Consider the following 24,047-nt stretch of genomic DNA (forward strand, 5'->3'; position numbering starts at 1 on the left):
AACTTCCCCCACAAATGCTGATCTTTTAGACAGGGACATTTTTGCAGTATTAATCCATCCAGCAAGCCCAGCCAGGAGAGAAAGACCGTGACTGTGGGACAACACAACAACCATATGGGGTAGGTCTTATCATTCCCTTTTTATAGAGATGAGGAAACCCAGGTACAGAGAAGCCAAGCCATTTGCCCCAAGGCGACATACCTGTGTTGAAGCCGGGATTCAAACCTAGGTAACCTGACACCTAGAGCCTGTGTTCTCAGCCACTACTGTATTCTCTACGCTCACTGAAAAGGCCGTCGTCCAAACACATGATTGAGAGTCAGATGACCTGAGCTTTATTTCATCACTGTCACTTGATACATATGTGACCTCGGGCAATTCCCTGCACTTCTCTGAGCCCCAATTTACTTATCAAGAAATTAAAGCAAATGATAGCAATTATAAAGTCCATTATACAAAGTTGTTATAAGAATCAAATGAAATAATATTAGTCAATCTGAGATGTTCTACACAAATGCTACTTAAAATTGTATGTTCCATGATTTGCAACTGTGTGATAAAGACATAATGCATATGAAAAAGCCCAGCAGGCACCAGATGATAGTGCTATTAAGGTATTGCCTTAGGGGGCTTTTTTTTTTATTATTTATTTTTGGCTGTGTTGGGTCTTCGTTTCTGTGCGAGGGCTTTCTCTAGTTGCGGCGAGCGGGGGCCACTCTTCATCGTGGCGCGTGGGCCTCTCACTATCGTGGCCTCTCTTGTTGCGGAGCACAGGCTCCAGACACGCAGGCGGGCTCTTTTAATTACCCCTTTCTGAGCTATCAGTAAGGTTATTTTACTTTCATGATTGAAAATGCATGAAACAGATGTTGGCTATTATTATAATTACTATTATCACCATCTACTAGGACTGAAAATGGTTTCCTGAGCTCATGCCTTATCAAACAATTGGAAGCCTAGCTTTTCTGTTCCAAGCCATTTGCACTGTTTCCTAAAGATAGCATCTTGGGAGAGGTCACATTTAGCCCATGCCCATTGCCTGGATTCCACTTGCCAGCAGTAAGTCTCAGGCGGGATGCTCATATACTCACATTCATGTTGTTCATAGGGTGGGTAGCTCAGCCTCACGGAGATCAGGATCAGGAAGATAAACAGAGGCCAGGCCACTTCCAGCAACAGCTGACACTGAGTGGGAAATAAGACAGAGCACTGTGAATTAAACAAACAAAACAACATGGAAGCCTAATGCTATTGAGCTTTGGGAAATCCACAAAAAAAGTTAATTAAACAATTGCTCAGAGCTTCCCTGGTGGCACAGTGGTTAAGAATCCACCTGCCAATGCAGGGGGCATGGGTTCGAGTCCTGGTCCGGGGAGATCCCACATGCTGCAGAGCAACTAAGCCCATGCACCACAACTACTGAGCCTGTGCTCTAGAGCCCATGAGCCACAACTACTGAAGCCCACAACTACTGAAGCCCGTGCACCTAGAGCCCGTGCTCCACAACAAGAGAAGCCACCACAATGAGAAGCCCGTGCACCGCAACGAACAGCAGCCCCCGCTCGCCACAACTGGAGAAAGCCCGCGCCCAGCAACAAAGACCCAACGCAGCCATAAAAATAAATAAACAAATAAATAAATAAACAATTGATCAACTTCTCCAGCCTCTCTTACCACTCTAAGCTTTGATAATACTGAATTGTTTGCAGTTCTTACCTTATAACTTACTATTCCATACCTCTGTGTTTTCCCTACAAAAGGGAAGATGCTTCCCACCCTGCTTCATCTGGCTCACTTCCACTCATCCTTCAAGATTCAACCAGGCATAATTTCCTTTACTAAAATCTCAGTCTGAGCTGGAAGCCCTTCTGCTGTGCTCCCAGAGTAACCCATGCATCCTCCTCCCACAACAGTTTCCCTGAGCCCCTGAAATCATGTTTTTATCACTGGCTTCCTATATGAGTACCCTGAAGGCAAGCACTGGACCAAGTCATCTTTGCATCTCCAGCCTTAGCATAGTGTCAGGTATGTTATGACCATTTGTTAAAAGAAGAGGGCCAGGGCAACCTGCTGTGCTAAATACACACCACCTTGGCTCTAAAGGAACACACAAAGTTGCCCTCTGCAGGGCTGAGAATAGGGCTCCAAAGGACAATGGAAATTCACATGTAGTTCCATAGTGACCTGTGTGCCCCCAGGACTGGAAAGATCTGGGAAGAGTGCAAAGTCCTTCCCCATCCATCAAGATCTGGTCACCACCTTCTCCAGTGGGTTAGAAGATCATTAAACATATGTAACTGTGATCCACCAGTTAAAGCAATGGGGTTTCTCTAAAGGAAAAACCTGCCTCAGTGAGTTACCAGGGGATAAATAAGCACAGGGACAGGATGGAAATCATGAGACATAATCTAACTGAACCTATGGTGTTTGGACAACTAGTTCCACGGCCTGAAGCCTCACCTCTTTCATTCCTTTCAGTTCTGGACTCAGATGTTCTAATTAGGATGAACACCAAAGAGCCCTGAATAGTCACGGGCCCTTGTGGTTGAGAGTAACTACAACTGTGGCTTCAGAGCCAAGAGAACACTGATATGAAATCCCTCCTTTATTTAAACAGAATTTTTTTTGATCCCCAAGTCCATATATTTTTATTGTGGAAATTTTTAAATTAAAAAATATATACAGAAAAGTAGAAAAAAATAAACATAAATCACCATTAATCCTACTTCCTGGAGATAATCCCTAGTAAATTAAGCTAACAATGGTTCTCCATTAATATTTTTTGTCTTTTTTTCCTATTCATACATAAATAATAAATTTTTCTCTACAAAATTGAGATTATACAGCATATATAATTTTGTATTTTGCTTTTTCATTGAACATCATACTGGGAGTGTTTTCCATGACAAAATACTCTCTTAAAATATGGATTTTAATGGCCACTTGATACTCCATGCTGTGAATAGATCATAATTAATTTAACCTTTCTGCTTCAGATTGGTTTTAGCTTTTGTTTATTATTCATCATTGGATTTCTGGTATTTTACATTCCAAAGACCTTTGATATGGTTCCACATTAAACTCTTTTTTAAGTCTTCTTTTTAGAAGGAAATACATGGATGAGGACAGTGGATGTCCTTGGATGATAAGAACATGGGTGATTTTTTTAAACACCTTCCTGTGTTTTCTAAATTTTCCATAATGAGCATGTATTACTTCTCTAGTAGAACAAACAAACAAAAAACCACTGTTACCATATAACTATGAAGAACAGTTTGCTCTAGATAGCACACCAGGAAAAAAAAAAAGACAAATGGGTCCTTTGGAAGAAAGCATGCTGTCAATGGGGTCTCCGAGACCAAAGATGGGGCTGGTCTTGCTAAATATTTCTGTAAATAATCCCAAAGAGGCAACACACAGTGAAATCTCCAAGCTTTCAAATGACATTCAGCCTCCTCTACCAGCTGAGCTGCAAGTCCCTCCTTGGGCTCCCCAAGTACCCTGAGCCTCTAGCAGCACTGGGCATAGCAGGGGCTCCTCCTCCAGTGTCCCTTTCTTCTCACTGAGCCTGCCGCATGATAAGGGCTTTAAGAATGTGTGTTGAGTGAGAGAATGAACTGAAGTTTACAAAATAATAAAGATGGAAATGTAAGTCAGTTGAGCCCTTTGGGAAAGCAACTTGGCCATATGTATTCAAAAGATATGTTTATTCCCCTTGACCAAACAATATTCCTAGAAATTCATCCCACAGAACTAAGTTTAAAATGTCAAAAAGCTATATACACTGTTACTCATTCATTCAAACACTATAATTGCAAAATATTGCAAACAACTTAATTGCACAGCAATAGAGAAATAATTAAATATGGCACATCTACTCAACAATACATTATGCAGTCACTACAACAGGGTTTATGAAACACAGACACTGTTAACCATATAATATTAAGTGAAAAAAGTGGAACACAAAATTGTATGCATTCCAAGCTTACAGCTAAATAAAATCACTCACAAATATTAACAGATGGGAGTAAAACTTCCAAAAAACGGTTTAACTGTGAATAAATTCAGAAAAGAATAATGAAGTAAAAAAAAAAAACCAACAAAACCAAAATTAATGAAGAGTATGAGTAAGATAGCCATCAACCTTGAAGCTCTGAAGCTACTATGTGTACTTTTGCGATAAATAGTAGCTACCATTTACTTTTTTAGAGTCAAGTGTGTAGCAGGCACATTATATATGGATTATTTCATTTAAGCCTGCAAACAACCCTGAGATGTAGGAACCATTATTGTCTGTATTTTATATGTGGCAAGGCTAAAGCTCAAGGAAGGGTAAGTCACAGAGAAAGTCAGTGGCAGGGTTGAGATTAGCAGCTAGTTTTGCCCAACTCATGTGGCCCAGGGAGGAAATGACCCCACTAGGTGGCACAGTCAAAAAATATCAACAGGTTCCACAGAGGTAAAATGAGCTCATGGCCTATAGGTTTATGATAGCTACAGCCAATCCTGAGCACCTACTGTGTACCAGGGATTTATATAACTCATCTCTAATATTTTCACAAGAACTTTGTGAGGTAGCTGGTATCATTAGATAGTGAAGAAAGTAAGATTGGGGCAGGTTATGAGCCATACATAGCCTGGTAAAAGAGTGCGCCAGCGTTTGAACCCAGATCTACTGACCCTGACGTGCTTTTGCAACCATCATCCTGCCTCTCACAGAGCCATGTTTGAGATATATACCTTACAAGATGGCCACTTAAGAGGAGTCTGGCACTCACCAGCCCTCCTGGGCACTGATCTGACCCAATGAATCAAAGTTTATGTTCCTGGACATCTCTGTAGCCCCACATCTAGGATCCAATAGGGGAGCAGATGCTCAAAATATGTTGATTGATTGGAAAAAAAAATGAATGGATCTTTCCCATGGCATTGATAGCAAAGAACATGAAGAAAATCTTACAACTCATTTTTAGCAATTGAAGCCAGTGCGTGTAAGCAGATTAGGGAAAGAGGTAAGGAAAAGATTGACAACCATAATGACAGCTAACACTTAAATAGGCCTTACCATGTATCAGTGTTCTAAGTACTTAACATAGATGAACTCATTTAATCTTCAAATAACCCCATTAGCACTATTATAATACCCAGTTCACAGATGAGGGAACTGAGGCTGAAAGAGTAAATAAATTGCCCAAAGATACAAGCCTGGTAAACGGCAGAGCCAGAATTCAAAGCCAGTCCAACTCAAGGGTGTGTTCTTAGCCACTATGCACCCCAGTCTCCTTACCCCCTGCCCCATTACCGGAGTATCTAGATCTTGATCTTTATAAGCCATGCTGAGCTGAGATACTAACATGTATGAATGAATGAAGAGACCATCTCCAAGAGCCAGCACTCAAACCAGAGAACTCGTGACACACAATTCTCTCCGTGCACTTTTACTCTGAACCTCTAAAATTATTTCTGTCATTGAACATAGAATTTGCCTTCCAAACTCAGGGGGCTGTTCTAGGTACTTCTTTTCCTAATAGCCTCCCTCTAGAAACCCAATTTGACTTCTGCCAGGAATGCCATTCTGGCTCCACTCATTGTCAAAATCAGATTTCTCCCCCATCTCTCAGCTTAGCACTTTTCGTTCAGAATAGGCCCTCATAAATATTTGGGTTGGCCAAAAAGTTCATTTGGGTCTTCCATACCAGATGGAAAACCCAAACGAACTTTTTGGCCAACCCAATAGCTTGGAAATAAGGCTGATGCTTTACTGCTACACACTCCTATAGAAAACTAGAAAACTCTTCTAAATCTTAGTCTGATGACACCTACCCACCTCCCTCCACACCTGCCCCCACCACGAGGCAGAGGAGATGGAGAGGAACACCGTGTTCAAAAGATGCTTCTTACCAAAGTTAGAAACTCAGAAGCTTTCTTTTAGGTTGGGTATTAAAACAAAAATTCTGATGTTTCAGTAAATTGCTACACTGAGCTGCTCTGGGGACTTTCCACCTCGTTATTCCTCAGCAACAACATGGGGATCATATGAGCGAGTGTTTCTAGAGCAGGGTTTCTCTCAACAGCACTATTGACATTTGGGGCCAGATAAGCGTTGTAAGGAGCCCTCCTGTGAATGGAAGAATGTTTCCCCCATCCCTGGCCTCCGCCCGCCAGAACCAGCAATACCAACCACCCCTGGCCAGGACTATACCTGCCAAACAATATCTCTAGACATTACCCAATGTCCTTGGGACATTAAAATAGTGCTAGGCTACTTTTAGAACTTGATAAGGTAATACGATTCAATGGGGAAAAGAAACAGATGAAAATATGAGAGACTATTCTGAGAGGTTAAAAAAGTAAAATGGGAGACAATGAATTTTCCCAGTTAACAGGATGTTCATCAAAGCAATAGCACACTCTAGGCTATATCAGCATCACGATGAAAAATACTTATCAATATATACCTCAATTAAATCTGGAAAAATTAAAGTGAAATCTTAAAGATCAAATCAGAGAAATGCTGGAGGGAAAAAGAAATCTGAAAAACACGCCTGCCCTCCCAGAACTGTAAAGCCTCATGTGGTGATGGTGGATTTTTAAATTGGTTTGATCCTTCGGAAGGACATCTGATCATATATGTCAAGGGCCATTTCCTTGGACCTAGGAATCGTACTTCTGAGATTTTGGCCTAAGGAAATAATATAAAAATAAGAAAAGGCTATACGTATAAAGTCTTTATAGTAGTTTATGTATAACAGCAAACACGGGAAACATCTGAATGTTGGCAATAGGGTATGAAGTTACAAAATAAAAACTGCATTGATGGATTATTGTAACGCTACCAGGAATGTCAGTGGCATTATCCCATGGCAGATTTGGGCCCAAAAGATCCAGCCCCTCCTCTTACTAATTTACTAACTTATAACACTTTCTTCACCTGTGCAACAGAAATTGTAATGCATACCTCTCAGAATTGCTGTGAAAATCAAGAAGATAACGGATACAAAAGAACTTTCAAAAGTACAAAACACAGCCTACACATCAAGAATCATTATTATAAATACGTAAATTATTTGGAAACATATATGCCAAATGATGTTAAGTGAAAGAGGAAAACAGAGCACAAAATGGTATGTATGTATGTATGTATGTATGTAATGATTATAATTGTCTCCTTGGGCTATCGTCCTTCAAGTCCCCTCAGTGCCAAGGACCACACCATCTGACCCTCGTCATCATGAGCTATCTACCTCAGGGACTCCTTCTGCACGTAACATAAAATTCAGCTGCCCTTGCTCAGCTCCATGGCTGCATGATCTGCCCCTGCTGACTCCCAACTCACCCCCAGCCAGTCTTCCTTCAGTGCCACTGGCTTTCCTGTTCTTTGACTCCAGGACGTGCGTTAGGCCCGTGGCCTTCACACCCTCTGTCTCTCTGCCTGGAATCCAGTGGCCTGACGGCTGAGCTCCCGATTTTCCCCTGGCTAACTGCTGCTCGAACTTCAAGGCTCTCAGCTTAAATGTCATGACCTTCTATTCTAAATTAACTCCCTATCCTCAGCCTGGTAGTACCTAACACAGTAGGACAGTTTGGTTTTTTTCCTTCATAGCACTTATCACAGTTTGTTATGAGATTTTTACTTATGTGATAATGTGCTTCATATCTGCTTCCCTTACTGAACTGTAAGCTCTATGAGGGCAGGGGTCCTGCCTGTATACCCAGCACACTATGTTACGTGCAGTAGATGTTCAATAAATATCTATCCAAAGGAAACAATAAATGGCTATTTGTTCTAACTTTCCTCATTCCAAAGAAGTGGAAACTAAAACTCAGGAAAAATGAGTTTCCCTGAGCCATTGAGACATATAGTGGCCAAGCTGGAATTAGAATTGAATTAGAATTAGATAATAATTAGAATTCTTATCTGGATTTGAACCAGCAATGCCAGGCCAGGACTAAGGACAGGAAAGAAATGTATTAGGTGAAATTGGAAGCCGGGAGGAGGTGCAGAAAGTTTGCGTCTATGCTATAAAATTTTCTAGCGGCTCTTAAATGAGGAGTCTTAATTTTTATTTATTTGATAGCTTATTCCTTGTCATTAAACAATCCCCAAATATTGATACTCTTAATATTGATATATGCAGAAATTAGAATTATCTATTTTCCCAGACACACAGCTAAACAGATCTAAATGAGAAAATTAATGGCAAAGGCAAAAAGGAGAGGCCATATGGCCGTAATCTGTCCCATCTGTTCCATGGGGACCTTGGCCTCTGGATCGGCCTAAAACCAGATGAGGACCCGGAGAACTCTGAAGCCCCTCGCCCTTCCTGTCCCAAGCCCTGTTTGTGCTCAGTGACTGCCACCCACACAAGTTAACCGTTACTTTGGACCCAAACTGAGCTTTGCACCCAACTTATGCAACTCAATTTCAATGTATTCTTTGCCCAACAGGAACAGCGGAAATCTACCCCTGGCTGATGGTCCCCATAAGTCTGCATAATGGGAGCACAAGAGAGAGGTCCCCAGGATTCATTAGCAAACAAGGATACAGAGTGAAAGGGCAAACAGCCGTCTTTCAGGAAGGTTGCTCGGGGTTTACTGTTCAGCACCCAGCTTTTACATCTTTCTTCCCATCTCCCTGCACACAAGGCCCCTATAGCAGGGAAGCCTCTTTGAGACCTGTAAACTAATGGCCCATTTAATGCATTTACCCACTGTTCAGCAAATACTTATTAAGCATATCCCCGGTGCCAGGCTCTGGGGCCAAGTGTATACATCCAGGATCTCAGAAGGAGGAAATCAAGCAATGGTTTTCCATACACTGTGGGCAAGAACTATTTGGAGCTGCTAACTTCTTCCCCTGCCTACTGGGCAGAGCTTGTTCTAACTATGTGAGCTAACAAAGTGGTACCAAAACCCTAAACAGGTTCCACTGTCTATAGAACAATATATCTAGAGATCCAAGCCAGGTGGATTGGGAAGTAGCTACAGCCAGCACTTGAGATCCATGGGCATTAAATCTTTCATGCAGATAAGTCAAAGCCTGCTAAAAAAAAGGGCCTGTGCCTGTAGGGCCACCAGGAAATTGGTTCTGGTGCTACTTCCATGACCCACCCACTCTGGACCCCTGTCCCCTACCCCAAACCCCAATCCCATCAGCTGTACAAGAAGCAGGTCAGATCTTTCCAGCTGTGACAACCTAAGCATGTGCAACCTGAAATAAACCACCCTTTGTTTCTGGTTTGGCAAAATAGATTTCCTGTCGAAATCAGGAAGGGAGGACAAGCTAACAGGCAGTAGGTGTAACACCTAGAAAAGCCCTTTTGTGTCAGGATACTGTCTCCTTCTTACTCTTTCAACAAGAACTCTGCCGCAAGGCCAAAAATTGCCTTTGACGAAGCCCGCCTATCTCTCCACTCGTAATGCTTTTTAAACTGATAAGCAATATTGAGCAAGAAGCAGCAAGACTAGTAGAGACTGGCCCCGCCTGGATGGCCCAATCCCAAATCCTGTTCCAGGACACTGTGCTCCTGATTCTTGGTTGACCTTGAGGAAATCCCTTCCCTGCTTTGTGCCTCAGTGTTCTTATCTGTAAAATGACAGGTTTGGGTTGGACTGCCCTTGAGACCTTGCATCAGTAAGATGATATAGTTCTTTCCCCTACTCACCGGCTAATGGACACAGCACAGCAGAGACAGTTGCCCATCACGTGGGCTGCTGCCACCATGATGAGAAGAGGCAGGGGACCTGGACCACCCAGTAGCTAAGAAATCAGATTAGGAGGTGAACGTATAGATCTTTGGAACACCAGGACCTGGGCAGAGCCATGGGAGGCAGGGGCAAAGGCAAGAAAGAGGTTAGAAACTTCAAGACTGAAGATAGAAAAACTAATAATACCATTGAAGAGCAATCTGACATAGTGGTTTAGAGAACCGACTCTAGAGTCACACATATACACACATATCCATGAGGGATTATATATGAGTTCTATGTCAGGATTTTAAAATTTTGTGTTTTCATTTCAATGTTCATCTAAGCAAATGTGAATAAACATATCTGGATTTTTCTGAATGCCTACTTTATAACCAAGTTCTGGCACAAGATTTCAAGCCTAAGTTTATATTTGTGTTTGTGACTGTGTTAGCACCAATATAATTGTAGCAGACCAATAAGAAAGGCACTGATGCAAACGCAACTTGTGAATGATGAGATTGGACCAAATGAAAGCCAAATGATATCAAATGAAGGTCACTGGAAAAAATGATTGGAAAATTGAATCATTAACACATAGTAATATAGACTGTCCAAACTCAAACAAATAAGCATTCACTACCATAGTCACATTGTTACCTATAATACGGCTTCAGCTAAACAGTGTCAGCTGCCTTACTACATTAACAGTACTGGTTTTGCAATTTTGTTGGCATTTAATTTTTAAGTTTGTATGGGTCATATGGCCTGTAAGAATAAGGGGTTTATATCTAGTTTCACATACGTTCATATTTAAGTAACATTATAATAAAAAAATAAATTTAGTGAACAGAGGAGGACCTTGACATTTTTGTTCTTTTAAAGAAGGGCCGGCCAAGCATTAGTCTAGTTTCAGAAACACTGAATTAAGTTATATCCAAGATCCCTCATAGCTCTTTGAGTCTAAGAAAGATGAGCATTTCGGCTGCAGATGTGTTAAGCTTCATGAGGACAGCCAAATGGGGATGTAGGTTTAGAATTCAGGAAAAAAGGCAGGGAAGGAAACAGACATTTAGAAGCCTACTACAGAGAGGTGCAGCTAAACCCAGGAGACTGGACGGGATCTCTAGGAGTGTTCAGAGAGGGAGAAGCCAAGAGCTGATGTCGGAACTTCAGAGAGATCACCGGGCCTTATAGCCTTTATCTTCTCACGGAAAAACACCATTCACCTGAGAGTTAAAGATGGCCTTCTCGGGATTACTGAAAGGATCACCGTCCCATCCAGAAGTGGATGGCTTAGAACCCTCCACAGACATAAAACAAATCTCAGTTTTATATTCCTCCAGGCTTGCAGTCAAAGCTGACAGGAAAGAGTACACACTGACACTAACAGATCCAGCCTCTGATCTCTAAGAGCTGGGCCACAAACTCACTTCATTTCCACTGCCCAGAAACCATTAGATGCTCTTGGAGAGCCAGGTGGCCCCCAGGGCTGCAGCAAAAGTTAAGAGGAAGATGGCAAAGGGGCAATTCTGTGCCAGATTCCGGAGGTCAGAACTCAGGCCTGGGTACTAGCACAAAGCAAAGCTATCATTTCTGCCTGGTTGCCAATCTGCCCCCTATGATAAGCGACGGGGCTCGATCAGGACCCTACACACAGTCCCGTGTCCACCGGGGCCAGATTCATTCAATCACTTTGAGAAAACGAAGAAGACTCCCTTTCCCCCCTCTTCCCCTCCCAACTCAAAATCAGGAAGAAAAGCATGGGAGGACCCCCAGAGAAACCCAGGCTTACTGTTTGTCTTCTTCTGAAAGTGAGGTTCTTCCACAGCAGCAACCTCAGCTGAGGCCAACAAGCCATGTTACCTCAGCCGACACCACAGAGCCTGCGTGAGGCTCGGGAGCCCGTGGAGGAAGTGGCCGGAGCTCACAGTGGGGACGCTGTGGCTGGTCATTAACTGAAAGATAAAGCAAGAGGGGAGAGCGCCGTCAGTTTTTGCTGCAAAGCTATACGCCAGTGAGGGCTGTTGCACCAGCCCTCTCACCTGAGCCCTCAAACCCAGCTCTGCCTCACGACTACTTCTGCATAAGGCATGAGTCCCCAACTTCTAGCCTTGGGGTCTCTGGTAAACAGGGATTCTGCAGGCTTTCTGGCAGTAGCCTGGGAGTGAGCCATTATTATCCCAATCAATTGAGCTCCACGGGTGTGATCATTTGGGAATGAAAAATGCACTTATGAAGGCAGACCTACATGAGCAACCTTAGGTGGCCAAAACCCTGAGATTGCAAAGGGCATATTGGAATCCCAGAGACCTGCCTCCCTTCTCTAAGAAAATGCCTCCCCTCTCAGAAAATGTCAGCAGCATTTATAAATTTTGCCTTGAACCTGGAGTGACTTATGCTATTCCCTGAAATTTGCTGCAAACTACGTTTTCATCTAGTTCCAAAGTTGAGTCCTTCTGGTGATAAATGGCACCATCGATAAAGCAGTTTCCTAATCTGGAAAAAGTCACAGCGTGTCTTAGATGTGATGATGTCTTAGATGGTGTGAGTAAACACCAAGGAAATGCCACGGACACCTGGCTCCCACGCCAGTGCTGTGTGTGTGCGGAAAGAAAACAATATCTCATTGAGAAAAACAAGGCAGCCAAAGCAGATGGAGAGCATCACCTGTGGAACTGACAAGCTCCCATTGTCCGGACATATGCACACTTCTGGCCTTGCTACACCTGCACCTGTACACAGGGCCCGCCTACTCCTTGTCAGTTGTCACAAGTGCCTCCTTGGAGGACTGTTTTGCCATCCCGGGGTGGGGGGGTTCTCATAAACAGGGGATACAACCTTCTGTGTGTCCCTGCTGCCCCCTCAACAATGGTATTCATTTAATACTGGAATAATCCCAGGTAGTCACACTAAAATTAAAGTTGGGGAAAGGGTGAAAAATGAAAACTGGAAGAAGGGAGGGACGCACAGGTCAAAGTTAGGCCCTGATGCCACTTCACAGTCATGAACCCTTAGCAGAAATCAGAAACCGGCTTTACCTCTAAAATGGCTCATTTAATCATTGTGGCCTCTGGTGGAGTAGAGGTGGGATATTAGGCCTGAGGAACAAACAGCAAAAACAGCTAAGAATGTAGTGACCACTTGTGCATACAAAACCAAGTATTGCACTAAACGTCTGCAGGTCCAAACAGACCTCAATGCAAAGGGTGATCTATAGCAGGATTTTACTGTCTTGGTCCCCACCCCACAAGGACCTGGATTAAAAACTTCTACAAAAGAAGAGAGAATGGAAGGAGTCTGCAGTGTCTGAGAAGAAGGACTGACTCTACTATTATGTATTTTAATTCATTCATTGACAAGCCAACGAATCAGGGATTCCTCTGAAATAGTCAAGTCTTAGGACCTACTTCTTTTTTCTTTTTATTTATTGATGTATTTATTTATTCGGCTGCACTGGGTCTTAGTTGCAGCAGGTGGGCTCCTTAGTTTTGGCACATGGGCTCCTTAGTTGCAGCAGGCGGGCTCCTTCATTGCGGCTTGGAGGCTCCTTACTCGCAACTCACCAGCTCCCTAGTTGTGGCATATGAACTCTTAGTTGTGGCATGCCTGTGGGATCTAGTTCCCTGACCAGGGATTAAACCTGGGCCCCCTGCATTGGGAGCGCGGAGTCTTAACCACTGCGCCACCAGAGAAGTCCCCCTATTTCTTTTCTTTATTGTTTGCTCAGCAAAACTCTAAATGGACACAGATGCCACCCCCCCCGAAAAAAATTCTCACTCCAAAAAGAAGAGTTAAATCAGCACTGTGTCCATCCACAATTTGTTGTTTAAAGATGGCAACTGGCCTCCAAGCGCTGAGAGCCAGAATTCGATTGTGAGCTGCGTGCTTGCAATCCCAAATTATTTTGAAAGTGGCCTAGGACAGGGCTTGCATTCCAGAAACACAGAAATAAATAATTAGCTAGATTTTTCTCATGCAAAAGCTGCTCTCCAGGAATCACTTAGTTAATTTAGAAGCTACAAGAATCTTTTCAGATCCCCAAGGTAACAATGAGGAGGTTGAAACACAAGTTTGTAATTAAAAAAGGAAAATTAACTTAGCAGAAAGAGAGCCTAGACAGGAATTAGGTCCAGCTTCCCAACTATGTGCCCTTGGCCAAATCTTTACGCTCTCTGAGCATCAATTTCCTCATTATAGAATGGGGGAGACAACACCTACCTTGCATGCTATTCAATGGATTCAATGAGACAATATAAGTAAGTCCCCAACAAAGTACATGGCACACTGTAAGTGCCAAAGAAATGAGTTCCCTTCTCCCCACTTTTCTTTCTCTGGTCTATCAGTACCCTCTAACAGAGAAATGGTTATATCCTGTCTAAACAATCTTTTCTACTCCATTATTTCTAGCAAGTCCAATGTGGGTTTCCGGCAAAGTAGGAAGGATGAAATCAGAATGGCCTAGTATTAGAGACCCCCAGGCCCAAACCAGGACACAGAATCCCCTCAATCTGAGTGGAGAATCTCAGAGGAAAAGAAGACACGCCTCTATAGAATGTTCACAAGAAGAGAACGGCCAGGAGGAGGTTTTTTGGAGAATATTTTCCTAAAGCAGAGTTTCTGGGTCTCCAGACATGGATTCCGGCCTCAGAGACCCTCCAGGAGACACGCAGAGAAGTCAGCGAGAAGTAGCCTGGAGCAGCAGTAGAAGGTCCTGCTCTGGCTTCACTGGGTACTAACAGGCAGGCTTCTTGCCCCACTTCCCCTGCCCACCTTGACACAGCCCTCGGCCTCCCGCATAATCCCCTCCTCCCACCTCAGGACATGGTGACCACTGCTGGGAGCGATTTTGCCCAAAGAGGAGGGTTTGGCAATGCCTGAACTCCTCTGCTCAGGTAACTGAAGCCCAAGGGACATTTCTACATCAGTTTTCCAAGGAAGCAAACAAACAAACCAAAACCAAAAAGAAGGCCGTACTATGTACTAGATTTCTCAATGTTTCAAAGCTAGTAGCACACTCGCTTCTGCCCTTATGCACATTTCCAGTTACTGGCTGGAAAGGGTCCTACTTCACAATCACGGCCAGTTAATAGGGCACCCTCTTCTGGCTCCCGCGTGACCAAAACAGCCACTTCCCTGGGTTCCCTGCCTCCGGTCTTGCCCCCTCCATCCGTTTATCACAGAGCAACCAAAGTTATTCCACTAAACCCAAGTTCCAGGTATGCCACTCGTCCACTTAAAACCTCTGCCAGCACCCCACTGCCCTGAGGATAAAGTCCAGTCCTCACCTTGGTTTAGCTGGTCTCCCCGATGACTCCAGCCTCCTCTCTCACCACTCCCCACCTCCTAAACCAGGTCCCGCAAAACTACCCACGGCACCAAATGGACGGCCCTCTCTCCTACCACGAGGACTCCTGTGCGCTCCCGGTCCTGAAGCTGCTGCTCCCAGCACTGTCAGCCTGGCCAGCTCCTCAACTTTAGGATCCTGTCCTGACCACACTCGGTTAGGAGCCCCTCCTAGGTGTACCCAGGGCAGCCTCTGTTTTCGCTTGCATCGTTTCTGCCACTTTCTGAGTCCACAGGACCTCTTTCTTCATAGCAGTTTTCCCCAGCATGCAAGACAGTATCAGGCATAGAGTAAGCCCTCAGGGAATATTTGCTCAATTAATTAGCTACAAGATGGGCATGAGAAATAGGGATTCAGGATGGAAGGGTGGTGGCATTCCTGGGCCCGTGATAACCGGTTTCTCAAGCTTGATAAACTGATTCAGGCAAATTGTCCCCAGGGAGGGGGCTCTATGTTCACCACACACTTGTGACGGCCACAGGGACTGCTGAGCTTCCCAGGTGACTCCTGGGACATCTGGGAAAGTGTAACTCAATCTAGCTAGGCTTCCCACTAACAGGTTTAGCTAAGGCCCTCCCAAGGCCAGAGGAACCATGAAATCTGCTTTCTCCCCACCTTCATGCCAAGTCCTAGGCGCTCCCTCTCTAGGTCTTTGCATCAGTCACCCAGGTGGATCACGCTTTGCCAAAATTCAACATAGTTCCATACTCTAACCTTTTTTGTACAGCACGACCTTGAGGAAGCCACTGTTCAAATCTTTGGCCAATTTTTTTAAAAAAAATTTCACTTCAAGTGCCACTAATCTTCTAAAATTATTAATACCTAGAGAATACCAGAGCCTGCTGAACCATGACCTTCTCAAATAAGCAAAGATCATTAGTTGCAGAGAAATGCAAACTAAAACCACAATGAGATACCACTGCATACCCACTAGAACTACTGCAATTTTTAAAATTGCAAAGTGTTAGTATGTGGAGCAACTGGCGCTTGCATACATTGCTTGTGGAAAAGAAAAACGGAACAGGCACTTCATAAAATACTCTGGTAGTTTCTTGTAAAGTCATGCACAGACTTATAACCCAGCCATCCCATCCCAGGTATTTACCCAAAAGAAATGAGAGCATATGGTCACACAAAGACCTGTATGTGAACATCCATAGAAGTCTTATATAGAATAGCCAAAACTGGAAACAATGCAAATGTCCATCAATTAGTGAATAAATTAAAATGGAGTACTACTCATCAATAAAAAAGGACTACATTACTAATACATGCAACAGCATGGGTGAATCTCAAAAGCCTTATGCTAAGAGAAAAAAGCCAGACACAATAGACTACACACCGTATGAGTCTATTTGTATGACTTTCTCGAAAGGTGAAACAATGGGGACAGAAATCCTATCAGTGGTTGCCAGGGGGTGGGGGAGAGGACAGACCTCAAAGAACATTGAGTGATGGAAATATTCTATACCATGACTGTGGTAGTGGTTATACATATACTATATACATTTATCAAAACTCATCTAACTGTACGTGCAAAAAGGCGAAATTTAACTGTATGTAAATTACATGTCAATAATTTGATCTCCCTCCCCCCAAAACACTTGTGTTCTATGACAATAATTAACATAGTCCACAAGTCAAATCATGCCTTGGAAGACCTAAATACTGCATAGTGTAAAGCCTGGCTATTGTGTGATTCCCTAGGAAGGTAAATAGTGAATAAAATCTTCACCCCCTGTTCATTCCACAAACAACTGTAGCCTTAACTCTGCAAGGCTGCCATTAGCCACAGCAAATATTTACTGAATGCCTATATGTGCAGGTGCTGTTCCAGACACTGGAGATTCAGCAGTGAACAAAAGTGGCAAAGTTCCTGCTCTCATGGACCTTCTATTCTAGCAAGGACGTATAAAACAGACAAATAACAGTGTGTTGTTAAGGCAGTGGGTGATAGGGGTAATGAAGAAAAATAAAGCAGAGTAAGCAGGCAGAAAGTAACGAGGGGTGGGTAACTCCTTTCTTTAGTGAAATGAGAGTGTGCCATATGCTACTGGCAAAAGGGTCACCAAGTGACAGCTGGGATCGTGAATTCTTTTAACTTTTCCCTAAACCAAAACCTGAAATGTCAGACAGACTCAGTGATGCTGGCGAAAGAAAAAATATACGTTCACAGGAAGCCTGCCTGGTGCCATGGGGGAAATGACGACCCCAATCAGCACCTACTGTACTGCTCCCCCAACCCCCTTCCTCACCAAAACATTTGGCCCTTTTGAACTTCACATGTAAGTTTCAAAGAGCATGAGAAATATAAAGAAGAAAGGAGGAAAGAGGAAGAGGCAGACATGCTAGAAAGACAAGGTGGGAGGGTTTTTTCCCACTTAGTGAAGTCAAATGGAAAACAGGAACTACATCCCATGACTGCCTTCTACCCTCCTAGAGCATTAAATCTGTCTACAGACACGTAGTAAGGAAAAAAAACTGCACGTGCTTACGCTGCTACCCGAAACTCTTAGTTTGTGCAGTAACCAAGGGTTGGTTGGTCTTTTTCCTTCCTGCAAGAACGCTGTGAGCAAGTGAGACTGAGTTTCTGTCAAAGGGTGGGAGCCAACCCTCTAGCCTGCTTGCTCCAGGAGAGGACGGTCTCCAGTGGGGACCACACAGCCACCGTTTCTCACTGGAGCAGAGAAGTCGGTTCCACAAGGCAGAAGAGGACAACCTTGTGCAAGGCCAACCCCCAGCTGATAGAGCTCACTGTGGCTTTGGAGACCAGCTTCCACCACACCCCAATCTTATAGAGAAGCCAAGGCCCCCAAAAGCAAGTGGCCTGCCCAGACTCACCCCCTAGAGTTAGAGCTGGCCCCCAGGTTTCTCAAGAAATAACTTGTCAACAACTGTTCCCACTTTCCCACTACTATATTCCTCCTACAATTCTGCTTCTTCTTCTGAACACATTTTTCCTATCAGTTCTACCCAAAGAGTTCATACACCGCAAATATGCAGTCAGCAACTAATTTTCGTCTTCCAAAACCAGTGGTTTTATGACAGCTATTTCTCTAAATTTTAAACAAATAAATAAATAGATAGATAAATAAATTTGTGTGTGTGTTCTTCTTTGTTAGACAAATTTCCCCACAGTCACCAGAAGTGAGATAGAAGTTGAAATCTGTGACAACAGCGATCAGCATCTCTCCTGACAAAACTGTTTCTAGATGTCTTATCTCAATAAATAACTAGCCGTTAACAAAAGCAGGAGGTGGATTTACGGCAGGATTTAACTATATCACATATGAATTGTAGTAAACGTGTTGGCGGTAAAGCTCAACGAATGGCCTCTTCATGAGATGCTGATGCAAATGCAAGGATCACAGGTGTTGCTGCATCTCGTCTCCAGAGAGATGTAGAGGGTCCTGAAGAATGAAGATATGAAATCTGTAAGCCCACCAGAGCATGCTTGCTTGGAAAAGGTCTGTTCTTTAATTGCCTCTCTGAGTATATGTCTCTGGAACAGTAGCCACATTCAGGGAAAAGGCTAGTGAGGTTACTGACAGTCAGGAAACCAGGCTGGAACAGGTTCATTGCACCCATGACTGAAGACAGGACATGGCTGCCGTGGTGGAAGGAGGGGAGTCGCCCCATGGAGTCCCCCCGTGATCTCTCCCAGGCTGAGCCATCAGTTTTATTAAGGCTGAAGTTAATTTGACTGCCTCAGTTTCTTTCCTGGTCTCCAGTTGCCAGTGAGCTCTCTACCTGTAAGGTCGTTCATGCTAATCCTGAAATTCTACCCCCTCGCATTCCCCAACCATATTGCAGACCCACAAACTCAGTGAAACTGTCCTTAGTTGCCACTAGACCCTTAAAGGCCTGCAGAAAGGCCGTGGGCTGGTACTCAGTGACCCCTGAAACTGTGTTCCTACTTAAACCATAACATTTTAATACTCAAATTTAAGGAGAAAGAAAGATGTAAGAAATCCTCCAAGATAAAAGTCAAGGATAAAAGGAAGCCATTCTATCATTCTCGAAGATTCCTGTCATTCTAGAAGAGGCTCTGCTATCACAATACCTGTTTAAAAAATACAGATCCAATGAATTTTATCAATTCTAACAATCTGTAACTCAAGGGGATATTTTTTTAAGTACCAAATGTATCATACTTACTTGATTATTAGTAACAATAAGTTTAGAGATAACTGCACATTCTTGTTTCACCCTGAAATATATATTCAATTTCCTAGACAAAAGTATTTGCTAATAGCTAATTTTCAAAATGAGAGTTATGACATGAATACATAAAAACGTACAGCTAGAAGAGATACATGAATACTGTACAAATCTGTAACGAGCCTTTGAGAAGCATAATTCCTCATGCTGTCAACAATTCTATTTTAAAGGAGATTCAAAAAGGGTAAATCTATTTCTATCATGTCACTGATAATTGGACAAGCAAAGATCCTATTTATCACTCTCAACAGTCCAGTTGTTACCAGCTAAACCATCTCAGGACTTCTAAAACTGACAAGATCCAGGGTTTCTGAAAGCAAACCTGTCCTGTCCCCAAGTTCTTGTTTCATTGTTGTAGAATTATGGAGGAATTCTGACAAAATGTTAGAGATAACCCTTCTTCCCCTGCTGATTTCCACTAAACAAACACAGAGCAACCTTCAAAGGAAGACTTTAGCAAACAATACAACTATTTGCTTTTTCCCTGGTTGGGGATGTGTAGCATATAGGAAAAATGAACCTTTCTCCTAGAAATGAAATACCTGTCAACATTACATGTCATAGAAAAAAAAATTTTCTCAACTATAATCATAATGCCAAAGCAAGAGGGCCCTGCAGGGAAGGAACTGTCAAAGTCACAAACACCCTGAGTGATACAGAAACACAAGCAAGCCCACCTCCACGAGCAATCCTTTATTTGCGGAAAAACTTGACGGGATAATATTCCCTGTTGTTGGAGGAGGATTTTCCAAGAGAATTTTATGAGAAAAGGCTTGGTGACTGTATCAACAAAACAACCACTTTGTTTGGTTTACATCTCGGAAGGGTCAACATCTTCAGATGTTCAACCTTCTCCCAGGCTAAAAAGTTTTTTTTTTTTTAATTTTTGAATTTGATTTTATTTATTTTTTTATACAGCAGGTTCTTATTAGTTATATCTATTTTATACATATTGGTATATATCTGTCAGTCCCAATCTCCCATAACAGTGCTCAAAGGACTTGGGGACAGACAAACCCAAATCCCTTCACCGCCTTCTACTTCCTGCAGGCCAATGCCGCTGTGCAGCAAACTTCCCCAGACGTCCTTAACTCTTATTTTCTTGAATTAACTGGCCCGGTAGACAGAAGGGAGGTTTTGGAGTCAGAGAAAGCAGGTTTTGAATCCTGACTCTGCTCCTCACCTGCTCTGGGACCCTAGGGATTCTGAGTCCCTGTATCCTCTCCATTAAATAGAACAAATAATGTATATAAAATATTTAGCCAGTTCCTGGAACAAAGCAAGTATCCAGCCAACAGCAGCTATTCACAATGACTAGTGCTGCTGACTTCACAGCGCAAAGCATTCATCAAGGATGGGGCACAAAACGGGCAGTTTATTAAAGGCATCTCTCTTCTCCCTTCTTTGTCCACAGATGGCACGATTTCCCCCAAGGGCTTTTCCAGAACACACTGGAACTCTCTGCAGCGCCCAGCTCAGTGGGAGATGTGAAAGGGTTACGCTGGTATCCTCATGCCACTTCTGCCATTGTTGTACCATAAACCCCTGTTTGGGGACCCCACCACCCAGTTACACTGTTCTCCCACTCTGGGGGCAGTCAGCTCCTCTGTTCCGTGAAGGCCGCCGTCCTCCACATCTTTAGCACCCAGCACAGTTTTCTTCTCCAGCCCACTTCCTCCAGCCTCCAGGTCAATTACCTATTTGCAATCTGGGCCTTCTAATTCCTCCATCTCTTCAGCTCTCCCTACCACGTCCTCCAGTGTACCAACTTCTCAGGTGGTCCCTGCTAAACTGCAAGCCATGTGCAGCAAGCTACGGTGTCTCAACATCTTACCATCCTCTGCCACACTGAGCCCAGAGCCCAGGACCACTTGGTGCTCGGAAACACTTGGGGAATTTGAAAGCCTCTGAAGTCAGGCCTCAGGGATGAGAAAAATTAGTTAAAGCAGGTTCACCACGCTAACATGTCAGAAATGTCATTGAAATACAGGTTCAGGTAGCCCAAAACCATGACAAAATTTCCAGCTGTGTTCAAAGAAACAGGTTAAATAGGAGTACATTTAGTTTGGTTTTCCCCAAAGCCACTCTAATTTGTTGAGAAGGACATTCATTTTCATGGACTTCATGTGAGCAAAGGAGAATCTGTAATTTGCCAGACTGAGGCGCTAGAACCCCTGTAAACATGGCAGCAAACAAGTAAACATGCCAGCTAACAAGAATACCTCCCCTAGGGGCTCAGCCACTAATACAGGACTGTCAGCATTGTTCAGGTGCCTTGAACTCTAAACCCAGAGGCTCAAGTCAAGAACTCACTCAGTGAAGCATATCAACACCTGGATATAATTTTTCCACCTCAACACTTTATTCCTTTTACTCTTGCCAAAACAAGTTATCTTATCTCCAGGCTCTTTTCCAGTTCTAGCTCGTAGAGTATGTGACCAAACCCAGCAACCTTCTCCAGAACCTCCTCTTTCACCAGCCAGCTCTTGAGACAGTGCAGGCACAGGTCATGTGTCCGAGATGCCTCTGTCCCTGCAGCCCAGTGGGGACCAGCTGACCAGGTAGGTGAGGATGTAGTCAGGACTCCACGGCAGGCACAGAGGTACAGGGTCTAAGCCCTGCCCTTCCAGCTTCATAAATGAACTTCTTCTCTATAACAACCAAAACAAACTACTTTGCTGGCTGCCTCGCTGAATTAAACAGGAATAAGATCACAAGTTTAAACTCACCTACCTGTGATTCTGACAAACAAAAAATGAGGGATGTTATCCTTTTAAAAACAAATAATGGCAACATGAACTCCATCATTTGAGGTCTGGGAGGATGATCCCAGAGGAAAATGATCTCTATTATTCCAATATTATCATAATTTTGAGTATTCCTTCTAGAAAGTGCTACTGTCATTAAGATCTTCACAAATCAAATATTTTACGTGCCAGATAAAAAAGTGCTTAAGGAAAGATGAAACTAAACTATTGAGTGGAACTCCTGCTAGCCTCTTTTTTCAACTGCGGTTGACACTGGCATTTAAAAATGCACACATTCTCATCTCCCAAGCGACTGTGTGCTAAGTGTCTACATCAGGTGAGCACAGAGTCCCCAGTGGAGCTCCACCTGAAGGCAGAGTGCCTTGCTGATCTCTGCAGCCTCCAGGGGCATATCCACTCCCCTCAATGGAGGCCGCTGGAACCTAGCGTCAGACAGCCAAGGAGAAAGCCACACTGTGATCATGTGAAAGGCGATTGGAGTTGGAAACTGGAAAATGGCACTAATTCCACTAAATTTGCAAATCCGGCAACAGGACTGACAACTGAATAAACACCACTTGACCAAAGGCTTTCTTTACCTTGAACTCAAGGTCCTTACTATAATTAACACAATCATTAAAGTTAAAAATAAAGAAAAAAGACCTGATAAACTGCCTTTAATCACAATTAATCCTAAATGGCCAAAATTAGCATAGGGTTTTTGTACTTTTGCATAAAGGAAACGGTCCCCAGGAAAGACTCAACCTTTAGGACTCCTGTGGAGGTTTCCTTCTGATTTGAAAGAAAATCAGAAGGAAATTACAAGCAAAGAGCAATGTTTATTTAAGAGAGTGAGAAAAAAAAATCCAGTTGAAAAACCTATTAAGATTCAAATTGGACCAACAGACAGAATAAATGAGGTCAGTTCAATATTCAAAGATTCAGTGCCCATTGTAAGCTGAAAGGACAGACTTATAGACCCAATTTCTTTTTTCTCTCCTAAAAGGACACTGTAAATACTACCCTAAATTCTGGTACAGTAGCGAGAAGCCTGGATTAAAGAGGCAAGAAGCTAAGATTTTAAGTTCCAGTTACTGACTGCTGGGGAGTCAATTTAGGTAAGACATTCTACCACTCTGAGCCACAGAACAGAAAACAAGCTTTTATGATAAATAGAGTGGAGTAGAAGATCTTCTGAGTCTAAGAAAACTGCCTGGAGCTTGGGTTTCAGACATGAGTTTGAACCCCCGGCTCTGCCATGATCGAAGCATGTGAACCAGGAACAAATTATTTAACTAGTCTCTGTATCAGGTGCACCATCTGAAAAGTGGGGCAGCCTCAATATTTCCCCAAATGCAGGAAAGCTACACAAGATGAATTTAAGCAGTACTTAAATTCCACGTAGAGGATTTTAGGGGATGGACAGGCACAGTATTAAACACTCAATCACACAATGAGAAAACATTCTTTTCAGCACTTCTTTAGCCTTTGTAAAAACTGTATTACATTAAGGAGAAAGTTTCTGTTTGATCTTCTCTTCAATGTCTCTTTAACACGTGCTTAATTTCCCTTTTTTAACAAAGTGAGAGCAAGTCTCAGAGTCAGTGCCTTTAGAAAGCAAGTTTATTTTACAGACAGACTGTTTAAGAAATAATTTGCTTTCATTCTAGTTATTTTAAAAATTACCTTTTATTTGAGACAACTGATATCAGTTTTCAATTTAGAGAACCAATATAAAGTTAACTTTAAAAAATATATGTATTGATGATTACAAAAGTGTGAGTCCATTGAAATAATTTGAGGGCTTACACGCTGCCTACCGCAGGATCCAGTGAGGAGAAAATATGGTAATGCGGGGCAAGGCCTAGCCCACGCCGAGCTCATCTACCCACGGTCGAGGGGCAAAATTTCTGTCAGTGAGGAATCAGAGTAGAGGGTACAGTGCAAACAAAAGCCGACCACGAAACATGGCTGTGAGATTTCAGAACGATGAGAAGCCAAAAAATAGCAGGAAGGGGTTCTTAAAGTAGAAATCAGAGAAA

General features: G+C 43.1%; 1 protein-coding gene across 1 annotated transcript in view; it reads right to left on the reverse strand.

Annotated features, from left to right (window-relative positions):
* The window catches only part of ABCA1 (ATP binding cassette subfamily A member 1), a 135,645-nt gene that overhangs the window by 102,923 nt on the left and 8,675 nt on the right, over positions 1 to 24,047 (reverse strand). The window contains 2 exon segments of the mRNA XM_029203213.1: positions 1,092 to 1,185; positions 11,486 to 11,648. Of these exon segments, the coding sequence (XP_029059046.1) occupies positions 1,092 to 1,185; positions 11,486 to 11,551 (160 nt within the window). The 5' untranslated portion in view covers positions 11,552 to 11,648.

Source organism: Monodon monoceros, unplaced genomic scaffold (assembly GCF_005190385.1).
Source record: "Monodon monoceros isolate NGI ecotype Baffin Bay Population unplaced genomic scaffold, NGI_Narwhal_1 Super_Scaffold_5, whole genome shotgun sequence".
Classification (NCBI taxonomy): domain Eukaryota; kingdom Metazoa; phylum Chordata; class Mammalia; order Artiodactyla; family Monodontidae; genus Monodon; species Monodon monoceros.